Source organism: Electrophorus electricus, chromosome 12 (assembly GCF_041902795.1).
Source record: "Electrophorus electricus isolate QZ-2024a chromosome 12, ASM4190279v1, whole genome shotgun sequence".
In the NCBI taxonomy this organism is placed as follows: domain Eukaryota; kingdom Metazoa; phylum Chordata; class Actinopteri; order Gymnotiformes; family Gymnotidae; genus Electrophorus; species Electrophorus electricus.
This window is the reverse complement of record NC_137508.1, coordinates 22,071,295-22,090,364: the sequence shown is the minus strand read 5'-3', so window position 1 is coordinate 22,090,364 and position 19,070 is coordinate 22,071,295. Positions and strand designations below refer to the sequence as shown.

The 19,070-nt window shown below is 46.4% G+C and overlaps 1 protein-coding gene across 3 annotated transcripts; it reads left to right on the top strand.

Annotated features, from left to right (window-relative positions):
- The first annotated feature begins 96 nt into the window (after positions 1-96).
- Positions 97-16,835, top strand: trip11 (thyroid hormone receptor interactor 11). Of its 3 annotated transcripts, none has more exons than XM_081724295.1 (22): positions 97-697; positions 1,765-1,841; positions 2,063-2,173; positions 2,314-2,622; positions 2,800-2,868; positions 3,022-3,187; positions 3,481-3,813; positions 4,192-4,232; positions 4,333-4,434; positions 4,791-5,000; positions 5,108-7,837; positions 8,012-8,293; positions 8,565-8,705; positions 9,213-9,406; positions 9,539-9,702; positions 9,958-10,061; positions 10,277-10,376; positions 12,410-12,491; positions 12,616-12,730; positions 14,715-14,837; positions 15,058-15,196; positions 15,354-16,835. In XM_081724295.1, exons 1-22 carry the CDS (start codon positions 559-561, stop codon positions 15,563-15,565), a joined length of 5,943 nt encoding a protein of 1,980 aa, XP_081580421.1. In that variant the 5' UTR covers positions 97-558; the 3' UTR covers positions 15,566-16,835. The 3 variants fall into 3 exon arrangements, with proteins under 3 accessions (XP_081580421.1, XP_026864041.2, XP_026864042.2); XM_027008240.3 differs by having other exon boundaries at positions 98-697; positions 3,478-3,813; XM_027008241.3 differs by having other exon boundaries at positions 99-697; positions 3,478-3,813; positions 4,794-5,000.
- Positions 16,836-19,070: the final 2,235 nt, after the last annotated feature.

Here is a 19,070-nt window from a genome sequence, read left to right as displayed (position 1 = left end):
GCGATGTCGCTGTTTTATTGTAAGTGGGACCATAGTGCCACTCCGGTCTGGGAATGTTTGTTGGTCCGCCGCAGTCCCACAATCCTCCTCTCCTGTCCACGTACCCTCTGACGTATTTACCCAACGATGGCCGCGGTCGAGGTGGCAGTTGTCGGCACAGGCTAATCAAAACAAGGAGCTACGTGGTGGAGCTGGACAATCTATAGACCTAATGCCCTCAGGATCTTCTGGTTGGCTTTTAACTGGTGCCTCGTCGGGATTTTGTAGGAGTTGCTCATTTGAAATCCGTGGCTAAGAAGCCAGAAACCCATCTTGCTCGTCACGGGTGGCGGATTCGCCGTTTACTTTGCGAACAGTCGGTGCTTTATAATCCAGCTAGCTACACCAAGACGGCTTCTTTCCTTATTTATGAAGTCTCGGCTTTGATCGTCCGCCGGTGCACGTCGGCCTATTTTGAGGCCACAGTGTGGAATGGTGTCTCATTGTTGGCGAGCTAGCGTCGCTCGTTAGACAGTCGCCGGATAGCCTGCACTTCAGTTGTCTTTTGTCCCGATCGTCATGTCGTCCTGGTTGGGGGGATTTAGCTCCGGTCTGGGGCAGTCCCTCGGTCAGGTTGGTGGAAGCCTTTCCTCGTTCACCGGACAAATATCCAATTTTACCAAAGATATTCTACTCGAAGGGACGGAGGAAGTAGGAGGTGAGTGTTGTGGCTAGTTGAAAACCGCCATATGGCAGGTTGCTGTTTTGTACACCCGGGGTAGTATTGGTATTGGAGGAAAGCCTTGGGCAGCTTTGACTGGGGAACTTTGATCAGCGGCTTCCAGCAAAGCAGGGGTAGATAAGCTCGTGTGTACATTTTAACTAATTACATCATCGGCACCCGAGCCGATGATCATGGAGAGTGACAGTTACTGAATACAATTACCGTGTGTGTACCCGTGTGCCTCCGTGTAGCGTTTAAAGCGGTTATGGGCCTGTGTGTGTATCAGGCATCTATGAGGTGACATGCCTAAATTAATGCTTGAACTGTCACTTATTTAGTCATTTCTACAGGGGCCTGCATCTATTTGTGAACACAGCCCTGTCATAGATTGGCGGACTGCCCTCAGTCCCTGCCAATTTCACATCCGCTTTCAGTATAATTTACCTCTAAAACTGAGTGGACTAAGTTTGCCTGGTACCTTTCACATAGATACAGGAAAGTTATGCTGGGTAATGGAAAGATTAAACAGACAGTTTAAGAAATAATCGTGTGTGTGTGTTTGAAGAACCAGTCTGGAAATAATTATTTATTGCAGTACTGTCTTCAACAGATGTAACAAATAATGGTTCAAACAAATTGTGTCTGAAGATGACTTGTAAAGTGTCTGCTCAATTTGGCACACATGCCAAGGGACTCTAGGACTCATCAAGGACTCTAAACTGTCACAAGGTCTCTTCGCAACGCAGGGTCCAGTGATGGTCATGTGGTGCGGAGTTTTTGACTGGCGATAGTGTGTGACCCTTCTAACAATTTCATGCTCTGCCAAGAAAACCAATAAGCAGGCTAAACTTTCTTCAGTCTTCCTTCACTTTAGATTTTTACATTATGTTTCAGTCATAGTCGTCCATTCTGCTGATGCGACTGAAAAGCAGAGTGTGTCGTTTAAATCCCAGGACATGTGTTACAGCTCAGATGCTTAGGTTGGATTGGGCAGATAAACGTGCGTGTGCTGAAGGCGAGATACAGTGTGGGTCATTCATATGTGCTTGACCATTTTACAGATGCTTCCACAGAGCTGCAGGTATCCAACTCTAAGTTGGCAGAACTGCAGACTGCGCATTGTGCACAGAAGTCTGAGGTGTGTGTTTTTCTTTTCGCATGATAACTGTTTGTGTTGATATTAAGCTGCTATAGTTTTCACAGAGTAGATGAGCAATCTTCATCTGTTCAGTGTAACTTGATGCTGGTTTTAACTCATATTACAGATTGGGAGAACATGTCTGTTTTCTGTCTTAGCCCATTTAAAAGGTTTTCACATGTCTTGGGTTCTCTGTCCGTCCGTCCCCCTCCCTGTACCAGTATGAGCGTTTGAGAAGGATCAATGCTGATTTGGAGGAGAAGCTGGAGGCAGCAGAGATCCAGGTCAAACAACAGTCACTGGAGTACAGGACTCTCTTGCAGCAGAAAGAGGTTACAACCTCGCTTTCTCTCTGAAACCTCTGCATTTTATTCAACCTATTGTACAGTGTCTAATTTCACAGTATATTATTTCAGTATATTGTTTCTTTCTTTCTTTGTGCTTAACACATGCCGTGTGTGCATGATTCCAGGTGGACATTAGCCATCTGAAAGCCCGCCAGAGCAGTCTGCAGGAGGAAGTCCAGAAACTGCAGCACTCCGCTCACGGCCTCGCCTCTGCTGGTTCTGACCCCGCTGTACTGCCTGTTGCCACTGTCGCCACCACAGCAACATCCTCTTCCTACCTTTCAAGCACTTCGGCCACCCATCATGGTTTCCATGGTGACGAGGTGGACCTTAGTGATGTCCTGTGGTCACAGCAGGAAATCAACAGGCTGTCCAGTGAGGTTCATCGTCTGGAGGCAGACTTGGCCCATTGGAGGAGAGTGGCAACTGCTAAGGTAGCAACTGCGAACATACTTAATATTTCACAGTACTGCATGTGCCTTCAAGAATTATGGTCGGTGGTGGCTTATTTTTTTATAGTAAATGTAATTTTAGATTTTGACAGATTTATTTATGTATGTATGTATGTATGTATTTATTTATTTATTTATTTATTCCTGTGTTCACTTTAGACATCTAAAGTGGCAGGAGCAGACAATGCTGAGCAGGACGAGGTCCTGAAACTGCAAAAAACCATCAAAGTGAGATCACATTTTGTCTTGTTTGAGATTTCTTTTATTCAATGTTACCTTTCTTAAGACTAAAGCTTTTATTTAGTCACGTATGTGTTTACATTTGGCAGAATTGAGATAAGCCATGTGTTAATATTTATGGATGTGCCTCAACCAAACCAGGAACTGCGGGAGTCGATTGGACAGGAAGTCGACGAGCATCAGCACGAGCTGGCAGCTCTGCAGGACGCCCATCGGCAGAAAATGGCTGACCTCACAAAACGGCACAGGGAGGAGCTGGCGGAGTATGAGGAGAGGATAGAAGAGCTGGAGGAGCAGATACAGAGTGGTGAGGAAACCCGGTCACTGACTTAACAAGAAGGTGCCATATGCAAGAACATGGTCTTTGTGTTTTCTGAGATTGAAAAGCCTAATGAAATGCATCGTAGTCATAACTAGGTAGATGTATACTTTAAATAGTTTATTAGGACCACGTTTAGTTCTTTTGTTTATGGTTAATATATAAACTACATAGTGGGGTTATTTTTGGGGAGGTGTTGAATTAGCTTGACAAACAGCTGTGTAAATAAATCAGGCTGTGGGAGGGCTTGTTTGACCTGTAATTTTCTGTTTGTCCAGGAGATGTCGCCACAGCTTCCACCCCATCAGTACTGCATTCCCTCAAATTCGATGCGCTGCAGGTCACTGTGCATTCCCTACAAGAGGAGGCGGAGCTTCAGAGCAAGAGCAATCGCGAGTTAATGGCAAGTCTGGAGGAGGCTGCTCATCAGAAGGTGGAGTTAGAACGCGAGAAGGAGGAGGCCAAGGCGGAGAATGCAGAGCTCCTTCAGAACTACAGTCGTCTCCAGAATTCTGTCAGCGAGCTCCAGACCCGTGTGCAGGAGCAGGAGGGAAAAGCTATACTCAAAGCCCACCAAGACAGCGAAATACAGGCCTTGAAAAAAGCACTTGCAGGTATTTGGTAGGCCAACAGATTGGGCTTTATCTTTTGCTGGGGATTTACTTGTTACTTTTTGGAGCATTAACTCCTCTTGTCTTATTCAGACTATAACAATGGGAAGTGGTAGCTCAGTGGTTAAGGTCCTTGACTTGTAATTGGAAGGTTGCTGGCTCAAACCCCGCCGCTGCCAAGTTGCCACTGTTGTGCCCCTGAGCAAGGCCCTTAACCCTCAATTGCTCAAGTTGTACTCAGTCAGTGTCAGCTAAATGTAAAACATAATCGATGATGTAGTCTCACAATAATTCTGTGTAATTATACCATCTGTCTTTGTACTGTTTTAACGTCATAACGAACAGTTCCAATTCGCCTTTGTGGTGTTAAACTTTTTGCAGCTGCTGAAAAAGAGGTGTTCAGGTTGAATTCTCTCACTGAAGTAAGTCTGCTTCCATTCCTTATCGCCAAAACCTTCGCACTGTACCCCATACGAGAGAGATGATATTTTAAAATGCTGCTCGTTTCTTTCGTCTCCTCAGATGCATCGGGGTGGAGCGGAGACAGAGCATGCTGACATTCTAGAACTCAACACGATCATCAGTGCCCTAAGACAAGAGAAGGAGGAAGTGGAGAACGCGAAGGTTAATTTATTAACGTGCGATCTTGTATGTGTGAAATGGTATTACTGTTGATGAGTAGTAGTTTAAAAATAAATCGGTGGGCATATTTAAATAACAGATCATGTGCACGCCATGCTTTTCTAATGTGTTGCTGCCTGATGAATGAATGAGGTTTTTTTCCACCTACCAGCAGGGAAGTGGACTTTATTGAAGTTAATTTAAATAATTTTAAGCCTAGAAGGATTAGTCTGTTGTCGACTATAATATATAACCTTTGTGATTTTCATGTAATGATTTCATGAGAATTTAAGTTAAGGAAGTAAACCATGTGTTCTCTTTTTAATGAACGATGTCTTATTGTCCTCTGTCACCATAAGCAGTCGGTGTTGGCTGAGAAACTAAGGCTAGCTGAGGAGAGAGGGGCTTTGGGTGAGACAGAAGCCACTGGGGATCTGCAGCTGGAGGTCTCCGGCTTGAAGAAGCAGCTGGAGCAGAGGGAGCACGACCTAAAGCAAGCACACCTCAGCATAGACACCCTTGCAGCTGAGCTGGAGGAACTCGATCGGCAGAACCAGGAGGCCACACAGGTTGGTCTCCAACCAGCCTGAGTTTCTGATTTGTATGGTGCCTGACTTCCTAAACCGTGGTTCCTGTAAGAATTCCTGTAATTGTTTTTACTGGTTTCTTTCTTTAGCATCTCATCAGTCTGAAAGATCAGCTGGCCGGACAGAAGTCCCAGGCTGAGGTTGAGATTGCCTGTCTGAAGTCCGAGTTCGCCGCAGCACTTCATGACAAGGAGGCCCTGCAACAAGAGCTGGAGACTAAGATGGAGAAACTTAGTCAGAGTGCATTTACCCTCAATGATCTTCACATGGGGAAACAGCAGCTGGAAGCCACAGTGAAGGAACTGAGGGACAAGTTAAGCAAGTCCCAGGAGTTTGGTAAGGAGGCGCGTCAGGAGGCCTCCGACCTGAAAAGGGCGCTACAAGAAAAGGAGACTCAACTGGCTGCTACTGGTGAAGAGCTGAGTCAAAGAAAGGAAAAGGATAAAGTAGAGGATAAGCATTTGGTTCTGGAAGCGAAGCATAAAGAAATTCAGGCTTTGGTGAAAGAGCTAGAAGAATTGAAGGTATCATATAAGAAAATATCAACTGAGGATTTTGAATTGAAGATGGACAACAAGAAGTTGAAAGAAAAACTTGTTCAGGCTCTTGAGAAAGTGGAGAATCTTGAGCACCAGTTAAGAGACAGCCAGGCCTCCATCAGCAGAGTATCTTTGGAGAAGGACACTCGTATCGAAGCACTGAAGCTGGAGAAGAACCAGATAGAAGAAGAGCTAGGTCAAGCAGAAAGGCGACTGTCGGATCAGGCTAAGCAGTACCAACAGACCATAGAGGATCTGACCCGAGCTCGCTCTTTGGATGCCTCAGCATTGCAAATGGAACACGAGCGTGCCGTGAAGCTCAACCAGGACAAGGACCTGATGATCGCGGAACTAAAACGCGAGCTGGAGCAGATGGCCTCCGACCACAAAGACACCAGTGAGATGCTGAACATGACCGTGGCTGGACAGAAGCAGCTTACAGAGCTTTTACAAGAGAAGGATACTTTAGCAGTGTCGCTCAAAGCTCAAGCTTCTGAAGCACAGAGGGAGACGGAGACCGCCATCTCGAAAGCAAAGCAAGAAACCGATAGCCTCAGGAAAGCAGTGGAGGAGAAGGACAAGCAGCTCGGGGCCATGAAGGAAGAGAACAGCCATCTGAAGGAGGAGATCGACCGCCTGCGGGACCAGCAGAGCAGACCGCAGCTGATGTCCGAACCGAGGACGCTGGACATCATCACGGAGCTGGAGACCGAGGTCACGCAGCTCAAAGCTGCAAGAGAAGGGCTGGAGGAAGAGCTGGGTGTTTTGAGGGCTGCAGCAGAAGAGCAGCGGGAATTGCTTTTGCAGTCCCAGCATGCTCTGCAGGTGCACCAGAACGAGCTGGAGCAGGCCCGGTCAAGACATGAGCAGAGCACGCTCAATTATGAAAGGCTCATCGGCGCCAAGGATGAGGAAGTGACACAGCTGCAGGCAGAGATGGAAAGGCTGAGCACACAGAGGCAGAGTCAACATCAGACTGTTGACATCCTTCAAGAAGACAAGTCTCATTCCCTTAGTGGTGAAAATGGCAACGAGAAGCATGACTTCTCAAAGGTGGAGATTGAAAGACTTGTGAAGGGCATTGAGGAGAAGGAGACAGAGATTATCCAGCTAAACGAGAAGAACCTTTCTTTGACCAAACAGCTGGATCAGCTTGTGGTCTCCCGTGATGAGCTCGGCAAACTCTCACAGGTGATCCTTCAGAAGGATCTAGAAATCCAAGCGCTACATGCGCGAGTTTCTGGAGGACACGGCCAGGAGGTCCTGTTGCTCCAGCAGCAGATGCAAGCTTACGCGGTTGAACGGGAGCAAGTGCTTGCCGTCCTGAATGAGAAGACCCGAGAGAACGGTCACCTTCGCTCAGAGTACCATCGCATCATGGACATCGTTGCAGCCAAAGAAGCGGCCTTGCTTAGGCTCCAACAGGAAAACCAGCGCCTCTCTTCCATGAGCGACTCTTCAGGCAGTCAGGAAATGTTCCGAGAGACCATTCAGAATTTGTCCCGAATTATTCGTGAGAAGGACATCGAGATCGATGCCCTCACCCAGAAATGCCAAACGCTGGTCACTGTACTTCAGGCATCGGGTGGAGACTGCAGCGGTTCAGGCAGTGGCGTGAGCAGCAATCAGTTTGAGGAGCTTTTGCAGGAGCGGGATACCCTCAAGCAGCAGGTGAAGAAGATGGATGAGTGGAAGCAGCAGGTGATCACCACGGTGAAGAACATGCAGCACGAGTCCGCTCAGCTGCAGGAGGAGCTCCTCAAACTTCATGGGCAGGTGTCCGCGGACAGCGACTGCAGCTCGCAGCTTTCCGTCGACTATGCCAGTCTCATCCAGAGCTATGAGCAGAAGGAGAAAAGGCTGGGAAGTTTGAGTCAAGAGCTCGCCCAAGTACAGCAGACCATCAGCCAGCTTACTAGCACCAAAGACGTCCTGCTTGGAAAGCTGGACAGCGTCGCTCTGGCTCCCGACGCTTCCACGGTGTCCACCCAGGTTGCTGTTGCGCATCCAAGTCTTCAGGGAGCCCCGGCGCCCCTCCAGGATGAGGGTTCACGGCCTGAATTGGAATACCTGCAGAGGGCGCTGGCGGAGAAAGAGGCCCTGATAAGAACGCTCCAGGAGAACAACCATCGGCTGGCGAATTCGGCGTCTTTGTCGGAGAGCGAGCAGAGAGGCCATGTGGAGGAGCTGAGGCAGGCACAGGAGAGGATGGAAGCACTGCAGAGGTCCTTCAGAGAGAAGGACCTGCTCATCAAGACCAAGGAAGACCAGTTGAACAAGGTGAGTTTGAAGATGTCATCACTACGAGCACACATTCCCAGCTTGCAGTGCGGTAGAGATTCTGATTAAACCTTGCGGAAGTGTACTCAAACTGGTTTTGCATTGAATGCCAAATGGGCTTTTTTGGGGGGGTTCATACATTTCCATTATTGCGGTATTTCTCCGGTTTTATAGGTCAGTGAAAATTTGCGGAATCGTGAGAACGATAACGAAGTTTTGAAGCAAGCCGTCACCAACCTGAAGGAGCGCGCCCTGATCCTGGAGCTGGATGTTAAGAAGCTGAAGGAGGAGAACGAAGCCATAGTGTCGAAGTCATGCGAGAAAGAGACAGAGTTCCGTGCTCTGCAGGAGACCAACATGCAGGTGTCGCTGTTGCTACGGGAACGGGAGTTTGAGTGGAGAGCGATGAATGAGAAGGCTGCAGCCATGGAGAAGATGCTAAAAGATCAAGATCAGGTGTGTGTGTGGGGGGGGGGGGTGTATACCAGGTATATCTGACACTGCATGTGTGTACTGCATGCACTCAAAACATTTGACCACTTCCTAATAAACACAAAATACAAATAAACACAAAATAAGTACATTTTTAATGTGCTTTTTTTCTTTGATTGCCACTGTTTTGACTTTCTCCATGTCATTACAGCTCCTTCAGATAATATGTGGAATCAATGCCTTGCTAAAAAAGTGTGTGTGTGTGTGTGTGTGTGTGTGGGTGTGTGTGTGTCAGGGAAAGCCTGGGGAATTGAACCAACTGCTAAACGAGGTCAAGTCCATGCAGGAGAAGGCGGTTTTGTTCCAGCAGGAGCGAGACCAGGTGATGCTGGCTCTCAAACAGAAACAGATGGAGACTGCTGCCCTACAGGCTGAGGTAGGAATGAAAGGGAGGGCAGACCACGTTACAGTGCGTGTTCGCGAGTCTGCGCGCGTTTGAGATGCTGGATCTGAAACGGAACCAGACAGAGACCACTGCCCTGCAAACCCTTCCTCTGTGATACTGCAGCCTGAAATAACAGAGGTTTACTTGAAATGTGCAGGTCCAGATTTTGCATCCTGCTGTGATTGTCATTCAGTCTCCCGATTCCTGTAGTTCACCTGGTAGAGCAGGTGGAGCCAGGCACTACTACCACCAAGGTTCCGTTCCCAGGGAACACACACAGACACACACAGACACACACAGACACACACAGACACACACAGACACACACAGACACACAGTGTCATAATGAGAAATATGTAAGTCGCTCTGCATAAGGGGGCCGGGGAAATATCTTTCTCCAGTACCATGCTCGAAACCTTAAATTTGCTCGCCGCAACCCGGCTGTTAGATATCGTTGCCGTGGCGTTGATTCCAGGCTGGTTGTCATCTTGGTTGCAGCTGCAGCGTGCGAGCAGCAAGGATCAAAGGCAGCAGCAGGAGCTGGAGAGGCTCCGCAACCACCTGATGGAGACGGAGGAGTCGTTCACGCGCGAGACCCTGGCCGTCGAGGGCCGCGAGCACGAACTGCGTCGCAAGCTGGCGCTGCTCGAGGAGAAGCTGGCGTCGTCTTCCAGCGCAGTGGAGAGTGCCAGGTCAGGGGAAAACCCCCCTCTGATCCTGCTAGGCCAAGCCTTTGTTTATTTTATTCCATCTTACGACTAATAGTCTCTTTTTGTGTGTGTCTCTCTCTCGCTCTCTCGCTCTCTCACTTTGTCTGGGTGCAGTCAACAGGCTACTGTGCAAGTGGAGGCTCTTCAGGTACAGATCACCTGTGCGGTCAGGCAGAGGGACGAGGCTCTGCTCCAGCTCCACGCTGCGCAGCACCAGGTCACCCAGTATGCAGTGTCTCTCTCTAACCTGCAGATGGTGCTAGATCAATTCCAGCAAGGTTAGGCACACTCGTCCACTAGAGGCTGTCCTTAGTCTCGCTCTCTCCTGTGTATACTACACCGAAATCATTTCTCATCTTTACAAAATACATTTACAGTACATTGCAAGTTACTCCCTTGTGTCCTAATACTGTATACTCAAAAGTCATAAAATATATGGGCTGCTACCTGTAGAAACAATAAATTTGAGCTTCGTCTTCTCTTTATACACACACACACACACACACACACACACACACACACACACACACCAGAGGAGAAAGCCATATACTCTGCAGAGCTGGAGAAGCACAAGAAAGAGAAAGAGCAGTGGCGGAAGAAAGCGGAGACCCTGGAGGACAAGGCCTCCGCCCTCCAGGTAATTACACACACACACACACACACACACACACACACACTGCTCTGTCTCTCACTTTCTCTCTGCTGTAATCATTCTGGTGTATATCAAAATTTGGAATGAATGTTACGCATGCCCCGATCCAGTGTTGTGCTTGTGTGTAACTGTGTGTGTGTGTGTGTGTGTGTGTGTGTACATGTGCTTGTGTGTGTGCGCGTATGTTTCTCCTTGTGAAGCTCAATCTGGATGAGGCGAATGCAGCTTTGGAGTCAGCCTCTCGCCTCACTGACCAGCTGGACATGAAGGAGGAACAGATCGTGGAGTTGCAGAAGCAAGGTGGGTGAGGTGCATGGAGGTGTTTGTAAAAAAAACACACACATACACTTTTAAATTTGATCTCATTATATTCATAATTTAGCATTTCTCAATCCTAACTTCATTCTCAGTCTTTCCTACTGATACATACAATACAAATGATGCAAGTCTTAAAGGAGCATAGCCGTAAAAGCAACACGTCTCTGACGTGACTAATAAACAGTAAATACCTCGAGTGCATGTAGCTTCAACCCTTCCAAGGAGAGACTGGGGACCTGGTGGGAAGTGCTGGAGGTTTCAGTTGGAGCCTGCATCTGGCAATCAGAACAGGAATCTCCATCTGTGTTCCACACAGCACTTTGGGAATGAAACTCTAGGATCCTCACTGTGATTAGGAAGTAAAACATAGCAATCTAGACGGCGATTTGGGAATAAAACTCTGGGAACCACACAGTGCTTTGGGAATTAAACTCCAGGATCCATAGAGGGGTTGCCTGTTCCTTCCTGTTCATTAAGCGTGTGATTTAAGGTTTAATTAATTACCCAGTGAGGGGGCACTTTGTGTACGATGCACAAAGCTTCTTCAGTCATGATTTGGCCATTTGGTAAAATGTTTTTAAAATACTGTTTTTTAAAATATGTTTAATCCAAATCAGTCCGATTCAGTCGTCGTTTTGAACATCGGCCAGGGAACGAACGATATCTGGTCTGTTTCCCGAATTGGCATAGTTCAAGATGATCTGTCTCCTGCAAGTGCAATGGATTTGAAAATTCTCCAGCTCCACGGTTTGTTGTGGATTTATGGTCAAGCAGATCGCTCAGCATCTTCTAATAGACGGCAGACATGGACAGTAGAAGGAACACTTAATCTGTAGCTGTAAAACCGACTGATGAAGTCTGCTGAGGGCCATAGGTGGGGGTGGATTACTGACCATTGTGGCCAGTACCCAGGGGCCTCAGGGAGCCTCGGGGGCGGGGGTGCAACAGACCACACGGCCTGTGGAAATCTCCAAAGATGCTTGTGTAGAGGGGCCTCGCAAAACCATGACCCATCCCTGGCTGCAGGGAGAGAGCGAGTAAGAATGTGAGCGACAGAGCGCGTTGCCACCCTGTAGGGAGAGAACATGTTTCTGGTTTTCCGCATACTGTACTTTTGTTTTATTCACTCTCTTTAGCTCCCTCTCTGTCCCACCTCCCCATTTCTGTCCACTACACTACTCCTCCCCTCCCCCCAAGTTACCAGAGTGATGCTCTCCCTCTTTTTCTAATTTCATTCAACCAGAAATCGGTAAGAGCAGAAGGAAGTCTGAAAGATGGGCCCAGACCTTGTTCATTGGCCTCTTACTACACACTTACCACAGAGTAGAGAGGGGTGGGGGGGGGGCTTTGGAGACCTGCAATGTGCTCTGGAAGTGTCCACAGCCCACATTCCTCTGCACTTGCAGCTATGAGCACATTTTCCTGCTCCCTTATCGAGATCAAGTGAGCCAAACCCAAGTGGTTCTGCTTAGAAAGAAGTTTCATCTCTGTCGTGCGTGCTTTCTCTCTCTCTCTCTCTCTCTCTCTCTGTCTCTCTTTTTCTTTCTCTCTTTCACGCCCAGTCTCGTTGTGCAGCTGTGTGTTCTCTTGCATTACATCACAAAAATAAGACTTGCTTACACCTCTGTTTTGCTGCCAGTATGAATGCATACCCACATATGCTAAATGTCCAGACTGTGGTTCATATGACTTCCTATGTGCTCGCTCTCACGCTCACACACACACACACACACACACACACTTTCTGCTGTCCAGTCGTGTTATAAATAATCATCTGAAAGGGATAAAGCGGTGTTTTATTAGACTTGCACAGTAACTACTTACGGTGGAAGTGATGATGGAAATTTTCCTTGCCATGCCTAAAGACAGTGAGCAATGATGCCGTGTGTGTGTGTGTGTGTGTGTGTGTGTGTGTGTGTGTGTGTGTGTGTGTGTGTGTGTGTGTGTGTGTGTGTGTGTGTGTGTGTGTGTGTGTGTGTGTGTGTGTGTGTGTGTGTGTGATGGGCTGACTGCAGTGGCTCTGAGGCAGGAGATGCTGGATGAAGCCCAGAAAAAGCTCACAAACCTTCTCACCAGCTCGGAGGGCAAAGTGGATAAGTAAGATATAAAACAAAAACAGTGCCGTCTGAAAGTGCTCCCACCCTAAGCATAGCTCACCGACTGAAGCTTTTGCAGTTTCCATGGACTGCTTTAGTAAGAACCCCTCCCCCCACTCTCCCAGAGACCTGATGAAGAATCTCTTTTTGGGCTATTTCCACACCCCACGGAACAAGCGCTCCGACGTCCTGAGACTGATGGCTAACGTGCTTGGATTGGAACAGGACGAGCTGGACAAGGTGGGACCCGCCCCTTTGCTCTTCTCCTCTTTTCATTTCTCCTCTGCTCTCTTTCCACCTTTTCCTCTGTCCGTCTCCTCCAGCATTCTGCCAGGCCTCTCTTCATCGTTTAGCTTTAAAAAAAACAACAATAATAATGATAATGCTTTTTGTCCTCACTACCTCCCATGTACACTTTTTATTGAAATTGAGCTTTGTTAGGTCTTCAGTGTAATCCACTGTCGTGTCCTCCACTGGGACCTGGGTTCAAATCCCACTAAGAGGGGGTGGTGGTCCTCTGCAGACCACAACAGGAGGACAGTAGGTACCTGCCTGGGCTCGCAGGATTGGAACTCCTTAAAGTGAGAGTCCTGCCCCGCGATGGTCGCAGTGGTCCTACTGACCTTTCGTGCCCCCTGAGGATCACCAGGGCAACGAAGCAGGGTGCTAGGGATGAAGACAGTTCGTCCTCACACCTACATAGAGATCTAGTCTGATGCTTATTGGCTTTTTATTTGCTGGGGGGGTGCTTTTTCGAAATCGATTCCTGTCCTCTCCGTTGAGGACAACGCTGGCTTTGGAGGAAGTCAAATGACCTGGGCCGTACTTTCGCCGCACACAGTGAGCGCTGGACTGCACTCTAATAAGCAACTGACTGCAGATGGCTTCATTAGTCTTGGGGAAATGGAGAATGCCTCTGACAGCTGCTCTTAAGACAGTTTTGGGTGTTTAGAAGGTGTTTAGTCTGAGCGTATTGGTGCAAAGGGAAGGAAGTTTTGAAATAAAATACATGATGCATGCAACATGTGGTATTGGTTCAGGTGACTATATTAAGTAATTTATTCACATCAGCTATACTTGATTAATGATGATATTCAAGCTGGACATAAGTTTGCGTTGGGCTGCAATGAATTCAGTAAGTGAATTGTTGATTTTTTTATTCATTTATTTTTTTGGTAAACTAGCTATTTGCAGTCATTCAAATAAAGATGTTGATGTTAGAATCATTTCAGATGTTAGAATAGTCTGCTTTTTAAATCATAGGTTTGTGGCTTTTACATGAAGTGAGGGAGCGCGCGCGCGCACACACACACACACACACACACACACACAGACAGACAGAGATATAGAAAGGTATAGTTGTCCAAACCTATCCGAATACCTTTCAGAAAAATCAAAATGAAGAATAAGCTATATGGAATAGCACAGCAGCGATGATGCAAGAGAGCAGGACCAAAACAGACATGAAGACGTCCAGGCCTGCTCATCTGCCCTTGCTTTCAAAATGCGGCGGAAGCAAAAGCCAACAAAAGGAATACCGTAGATGGGCTGCAAAGGAGTGAACGCGTGAGGACTGAGAGGGAGCTGGGGTGGGGGAGGGGCTTCCTGCCAGTCCCTCACTGCAAGTATGTCTTTTCTCTTGGACCTCTCCAGGTGGGCTGGCGTCCAGCTATCCAGCTCTCTCTGAACAGTTGCGGTCTGAGGTTTAGGCTATCAGTGACCGCCTTTAGAGCTCCCCAGAGCCTTCCGTTTCATTCATGTATACCTGCTTTTGTGTGTGTGTGTGTGTGTGTGTGTCCTTACATGCTTTTCCTCTTGAAATTCCACTGTTCATGCCTGTGGGGTTGTTGTGGTGGTGGTGGTGTGGGTTTTATTTATTTATTTTTAAACAACTGGCTACAGTGTTGAGGTCTGTGGCATTGTTTGAAATTGTCACTTTTAGAGCTGAAGACTGTTCTGAGGTCAGTTTTGTTGGGTGTTCATAGGCCGAGACTTTACTGCTCTGAACTGGGCTGTCCTGTGGTTTTGATGACATTCAGACATGTGGTTTGGGTTCTAAGAAAGACGAGGGGATTTTTTTTGTCTATTGTGCATCGTGCTCTGTTTGTCCAGGCTAAAACGCTGTGTTTTCATGCAAGCACAAAGTGCTACCCTACTGTCCCAATGACCAATCTCTCGCTCTCACACTCACTCTCTCTCTCTCTCTTGCGCGCTCTCTCTCTAGCTATTGTATGACGAGGAAGGGAGAGGGGTCACTAAGTGGGTCTCTGACTGGTTCGGGGGCAACAGAGCACAGAGTGTCCCTAACACACCCCAGAAACCCACACACACCCAGAACCTCAACGGAGTGAGTCTTCCACACATGCTAAACAAGCATCACAGACTTAAGTACTCATAGCCTCAACGTAAAGAACACACACATGTTAAAGCTCACACACATGCTCAAAAACAATAAAATACAGTAAGATATGTCATGTAATAACTAATATGAAGTAACAGGACAATTAATGTGGATACACAGTCACGCTTATCCATCTCCATTGTTGGCGTGTGTCTGTCTTGTGCAGTCATTTTCTGAGATGTTTGTAAAGTTCCTGGAAGTGGAGTCCAGGCCAGTGGCCCCTGCACCCAAACTGCCCGTTTATGACATCAAGCCTCTGAGTGTGCCCCCTCCTGGCCGGAGTAGCGCTAACGCACTTACAACAGGTACTGCGCTGGGGGTTTGCAGCGAGTTACAAAATCAAACACAACTGTCGCATTCTCAAAACAACTACTGTACCTTACCGGTCACTGTATATCCTCAAAACACACATTTTAAACCACAGGCGTTTATTTTGCTAACCCTGCCTCCGTTGTCATCCAGGAGCAGCAGGTCCAGGCAAGCGTGGCACGGCATCCAACCCTTTCCTAGCCCCTCGATCCACCGCTGTTCCTCTGCATACGTTGGTGGGCGGGGCCGGGGGCGGCCACCTGCTCATGAAGCCCATCTCGGACGCTCTGCCCACGTTCACGCCCATGCCAGTCACCGCCGAGGCCAGTGCCGGGGCTGTGCTCAAAGACCTGCTCAAGCAGTGAGTGGCTATCCACGCTGCCACTCAAAAGCACTTTAGGCTACAGAACCCCATGCAGGACAGCAGCAGTGACTGAATGTTGTTTGTTAGATCATCTTTGCAACAACTGCACACCATTAAAGCATAAATTATGAGACTGAAGGCTTAATGATTTACTTTTTCCCTATTATCCTATTTTCTTTTGGGCATTGCTGAGCAAAGAACACTGTAAAGTCACTAAGAGGAACTGAGTTATTTCCCTCGAACAGAATAATTCTACCTGTTCATTTTCATAGTCATTCATTCGTGGAACTAGATCATGCTTGGACCCAAACTGATGCACCCGTTACCCTGAACTGTAAGGGAGGACAAACCCTTACATCACCTCCTCATATCCATCCACCCCAGTTTGTTTGACACCTGTAATCTGAAATGTTTCTCTCGTTTGCGATCGGAAGACAGTCAACACTCGTGCTTCATACAGATGGGGTCACTTGTCTGTGGAAAGGCGGTCCGGCTCCCGCCGGCAACTACGTGCCTGCGTCTGTGGAAACCATACAGATCGCGTCTGTGGAAACCATACAGATCGCGCTCCCCCACTGCTGTTTCTCCCTCTTTTTCCTGCAGATGGCTGCCCGTTTGTCGGTTACAGTAATCAGTATAATAGACAGTTTCAGTTTGACAACTGAATATTATACTTCTGCTGTGTGTGTGTGTGTGTGTGTGTGTGTGTGTGACACACACACGCAATATAAATATACTATATAAATATGTAGTTATATAAATGAAAATCATTTGTATTTTTCGGAATTGTAATTACAAGGGAATTGGTAGGAAAATTCAGCAGTTAGACCTGGAAGATTGACAGTGGTATAAAGAAAACCTTGTGTGTACATATTAATAACCAAAAAAGAAGCTTCATACAATATTGTGCTTTCAGAATGAAGGCTTAAGTTCTGTGTGTAAATTTAAGTTGTGCGTTTTTTGATAACCATCAAAAAATGGAAAGAAAAGTATTTTCCACCAAAACTCAAATTATGAGTTGACACTACCTGTGTCCCTGTAAAAGAAACTGTTTTATGCAAATGTGGGCAATACTTAGTATGACTTCAGGAGTTTGGGTATGTGCTGTTATATTAATATGACAGTTAAGTTTTTTTTCCTGAAGATGAAGATGGGTTTAGTTCAAATTTATAAATCTTTTGGGGTTGAGGGCACAGCCGGTGGTTTGAATTTGTGTCACCCATACAATGTTTGTTACGCCAAGCAGAAATAAAGACCTCTGCATATGCTAAGTTGTGTAGTTTTCTTTGCTAGTAAATGACAACCAACCAACCACCCACACCCGATGACCACAAAAGACTCAAGTTTTCGTGTTCTCCGACTCCAGGGTGCAATGACCTCGTTTGAGTTTTGACCCTTCACCATTACTCTGCTAACACTGATGAAGCTGTACTCTGCATTTTGACTCCACTTTAGCACTTTGCCAACATCGTGAGTTCATGGACTGCATATTTAACTGTAAATGTCACACATTGACTGCAAAACGTGTGTTATTTTTAATGCCACTTTTAACAGACTTAGGCAGGCTTTGTAACAGTAAGAGTACTTTAGTTACTATTCATTTGATGGAAACCTGCTTCTAATAGATGTTTTCTAATTATTACAAAAAAGAATTAAGACATTTAGACATAATTAGAAATGCTTTAAAATAACTTCTTAATCAAATTTTAAGGACTGAAAAGATTTTCTTGAGTCAAATGTAAACATTTGATATGTTGCATTTTGACCAACCTCACATTTCTGAGTTTCCAGACATGTTTCCTAAGGCTGTTACTGTATTTAAGTTTAGGCCTTCACATTTCACATCTTACCAACTGAGGGTTGCTAACTAACTTTTATTTCATTTCTCAGTTGCAATATCCCATGTTGCCTTGGGCTTTCCAGGAAAATCCCATTGTCGTTGCCATTTCATAGGCTCTGTTCATAGTCATCTTTTCTGATTTTGTGTATGATTTGAAGGCTGTAATTTTGCACTTCTCAAAAAAGCCTGTGGTTTGGGACACCATCTGATCGACTTGGCTTCCAACCAGAACAGTGGTGACTTGCAGTGAGACTCAGGGATGGTGTGGTCTTCAATTCCGGTAGTAACATGACTTATAATACTGAAACAACAGTACCACAGTTGTCAGGCTTCCCTACAAGCTAATGGGATTCCTGGCGCAGTTTAATTGTTTGAATTTGTGCCTCGATCTTGTGTATAAGGAGATGTACTAATTGCAAGCAGCCCACTGTTCCTCGGATTCCGTTGTTTACATGTATTTGCTTTAGCATCAGTAAGATATTTAAATACTCAAAGATCACATGTATGCACATGTGTAAGTGTAGTATATGTGGAGCTCCTCTGTAGTGTAAATGAATTCAGGACATAAATATAGAGGTGTTTGATAGAAAAAACAATGTGTTCAAATGCGGCCTGTCTGTGAACACGCCATAGTCTTTAGTCTTTACTATAACACTACTAACAGTGAAAACAAACTTGCCTGTTTAAATCTTGGCACATTCAGTTCCATTACAATGGTTTTGGCTCCTAGAGAGAATGTGTGTGATATAGAGACTATTTATACTATTACATATTTACATAGATCTTCCTCTTTGTACTGTAACAATTTCAAAGGCTGACTCTACTTGTTATAGCACAGCTCTGGAGATTCTGCAGTAGACCGTAATAATTTAAGATGGGGTCAAGTTCAAATGCAGGCTGTCTCCACATTGCCAAGCAAAATAACACTTCCCTCCTTAAAAGCGCCTGATGCAAACGCCCTGCATTCCTCTGCACCAGTTGTCTCTCCCGGTAAATTGTAAGTCCAAATGATCCTGAACTTCTAAGATTTTCTTGTCAGTCTCTAATTAAAGCTTGTCTTCAGCCTTACACCTTTTCACGTACCAAATTATCCACTAATAGGATATTTACAAAAGCCTAATCCCAATTTAAGACTTAAATCTTGACCAGCATGTGTAATCTCCACATGGTTATCACGCATGATCCTCACGTAAGCGCTCACCACTGTCTCCACCTGTCTGTTAACGCCTCACCGTTCTCGGCTCTTTCTTTGCAGGCCCACACAGATGCTGGTCTTAGGGAGTGACCTGCTTCGGTGGAGTGTGGGAGGGTCAGCAGGCTTCCACCACGGCCATGCCACCTGATGCTGTGCTTGATGCATCTGTCAGGGTCTGAGGGGTCGTAAAACCCTCTGCTTCGTCCCATCTATCTGCCAAAGGCAGTTCTGTGACGAATGTGCCAGTACTTGAGAGGAAACAAATGCATTTGTGGCCTGAGATGATTTCAGGCAACAGTGAGAGACCCCATACAAAAGAACCTTTCAGAAGAGAGTAAACCTCTAAAATCTTTTATGCTATTTAGGCCTAATCAAATCTCACAGCAGCAGCCAAAGATGGGAGTATTATTTTTCAATTGCACAATCTTTCAGTCAACATGAAGATGAGATTTTACTATGATGCAGACAAAA

Bases quoted from the DNA above. Each gene is read 5' to 3' on its own strand.
- trip11 (XM_027008240.3), top strand. From the start codon at position 559: ATGTCGTCCTGGTTGGGGGGATTTAGCTCCGGTCTGGGGCAGTCCCTC. The intron at 10,062-10,276 runs GTAATTACACAC...CTCCTTGTGAAG, and splicing joins ACAAGGCCTCCGCCCTCCAG to CTCAATCTGGATGAGGCGAA. The intron at 10,377-12,409 runs GTGGGTGAGGTG...GGCTGACTGCAG, and splicing joins CGTGGAGTTGCAGAAGCAAG to TGGCTCTGAGGCAGGAGATG.